General features: G+C 56.2%; 1 protein-coding gene across 1 annotated transcript; it reads left to right on the forward strand.

Moving 5' to 3' along the window:
* Positions 1–1021, forward strand: EMWEY_00053620 (hypothetical protein; the record flags this gene model as incomplete). The annotated part of the gene is made up of 1 exon (XM_013480042.1): positions 1–1021. A coding segment is annotated over one exon (1021 nt), but the record flags the coding sequence as incomplete, so codon positions are not given.

The following is a 1021-nucleotide window of genomic DNA, read 5'->3' on the forward strand; positions in this document are numbered from 1 at the left end:
ATGGAGTCTACCGTTCTTTGTGAGGGTCGCCAGACACAAGAACATGAGCCTTCAGACATTCCGCGGTCTGCATCGACACAAATACCGAGTCATCGCATATGGGAGCACGCTGCAGAAGGTGCTGCTGGTGTGCCAGGCGAGGACTACCGGAGGCACAGTTACTTAGTAGGAGGACAACTATTGGCAGCGGGGCCCCGCAGTAGATTCCGCAGGGTTTTGCTTTTCTCACTAATTCCGGCTCTTATCGTGTCAGTGCTGAGGACAATTTGCAGAACCTCCACGTCTGCCTCCACAGAGGCAGCCCCAGGAACTTGGATTCGCAGGCTGTCGAGCAGCAAGGGAAGCACTGAAGAAGACGACACTTTATCCCAGCTAATAGAAGTGTGTGCAGAAATGCAGGAGGACCTCGCGCCACCTGTGCCCCAAAGCACCAACCCAGATGGTCCGATGGACGCCGCTGAGCAGGTGGCAAGGATAGCCTTCGACTTGGAGCTGGAACCTCTGGCGTTTGAGCGCGCAATGCGACAAACCCAACCAGCAGGCCGCGAAAGCATGCCTCCCCTGACTACATACCCTGCGAGCCCTGTAATCCCTTATCAGCACCGCCGTCCGGCGAGAACATTCCACATGCCAGGCCCACAACTTGATTCCCCAAGCAACCTTCATTTACAGTCCGGTATCACAGCTTCAGATACTCAGCCTGCAGGTCTCCCTTCTGACCCTATGGCTGCGCCCACAGGACCTCTTGGCGAAGATTCTCAACCTCTCCCTTCCGTCCCCCCGCCTTTGGGGGATCCCACACCTTTCGATTGGCCACCGCAGGTTGCCTTGCCGATTTTACAGTCCGATTCAGCAGCCCTCCAGGCTTTTGCGGGTACCCAACCTCCTGTTGTTGCCTCAAATTCGGTTGGTTTGCCTCATCAGGTTGCAACGTTGCTGCCACAGGCTGCTGCATGGCGTGCTTCAGATGAAGAAGGCAGCACAGAGCTTTCATCTGGGACTTACCCGGAGCTAGATCCTG

The sequence above is a fragment of the Eimeria maxima genome, genomic scaffold (genome assembly GCF_000499605.1).
Source record: "Eimeria maxima Weybridge genomic scaffold, Emw_scaff1542, whole genome shotgun sequence".
Classification (NCBI taxonomy): Eukaryota; Apicomplexa; class Conoidasida; order Eucoccidiorida; family Eimeriidae; genus Eimeria; species Eimeria maxima.